This window comes from Cystoisospora suis (genome assembly GCF_002600585.1).
Source record: "Cystoisospora suis strain Wien I chromosome Unknown contig_10328, whole genome shotgun sequence".
In the NCBI taxonomy this organism is placed as follows: Eukaryota; Apicomplexa; class Conoidasida; order Eucoccidiorida; family Sarcocystidae; genus Cystoisospora; species Cystoisospora suis.
Genome location: NW_027163101.1, coordinates 6,046 through 7,152, shown reverse-complemented (window position 1 = coordinate 7,152; position 1,107 = coordinate 6,046). Strand labels below are relative to the sequence as shown.

The window sequence follows — 1,107 nt, the reverse complement described above, 5'->3', positions numbered from 1 at the left end:
GAGAAAGAACAGACAAGGCCGGCTAGAGAGGCAATCATCGAAGAGTGTGTGTTTCTTTCACATAAGCAACGGTGGCTACAACGCTCATTCTAATGCGCGAGGGAGATGTTGTATTTTCATTCAAGGTGGAGGAAGCCATCACCGAATTGTCGAAGGGGTGCAAGCTGGTGCTTCTTCGGTCCGCCGTTCTTCTCCCATTCCCCGGCTTTCTTTAACACTCGGGGAAGCGTGGCCAAAAGAAGAACCACGTTCTCTTTTTAGCCTTAGGACCCATTCTGCGGCATCTCCTCTTATGACAAAGAACCGTGTATCCGTTTGTATCTCTTTTTACTTTCCTTCACATTCTCCGCGACATCTGAGGACAGGAAACAACACTGCATTGTTTCTCGGCAATTGTAAAGTGCCCCTCCTTCCACCCTGTTTATTCATGCAAGGCTATCCTGTTCGGACGTATTCCTTTTATGAATATCGCGGATCTCATCCGATCAGAGATGATGTGAATCTGCACACGTTATATATGTCAACAAGAAGGTTGATTGCGCTGCGTCCTGGGCGTTCCTTCTGGAGTCTTGCCAACTACTGCTTGAAGAATGGGGCGGGGAAAACTTCTTCTTGCTGAGCCTTCGAGCCGTTCTTTTGTAGGTCAGGGAGGGGATAGAAGTGTTTCCAAGGAGGAAGAACAACTCGTATCTATACGTCTTTCAGATCTGAAAATAGACCCTCGTGCGCTACGCATTGTGACCGAGGATAATGATACTACTACAACATCATCTCCCTCTTCAGCCACTAGTGGTTTTTCTCTTTCAGTTACGAGAGAAGGTGAGAGAGCAGACCAATCAAGTGAATCTACTACTGCCCCCTCACCGACTGCTGCTTCCACGCATGACTCTTCTCCTCCTTCTTCTCAGAGTCAGGGGAACCCCTCACCCAACAGGAGACATAAGTGTCCGTCATGCAAAAGGAGTCGGTCGTATTGGTGTGGAGATTGCCAACGTGCTATAGGATCTCCAGAAGCTTTAGCATACGTGCCTCGAGTTGAATTACCTCTGACTTTTCACATAATCCGACATCCTAAAGAAAAAGTCATGAAGTCTTCTGCTATTCCAC

At 47.5% G+C, this 1,107-nt stretch overlaps 1 protein-coding gene across 1 annotated transcript in view; it reads left to right on the top strand.

The window, feature by feature from the left end:
• Positions 1 to 590: 590 nt before the first annotated feature.
• Positions 591 to 1,107, top strand: part of CSUI_011236 (dtw domain-containing protein) — a gene marked incomplete at both ends in the record, with an annotated part of 2,638 nt that continues 2,121 nt past the window's right edge. The window contains one exon of the mRNA XM_068071337.1: positions 591 to 1,107. This exon is cut by the window's right edge and continues 567 nt beyond it. Coding sequence (XP_067916688.1) covers positions 591 to 1,107 — 517 coding nt within the window.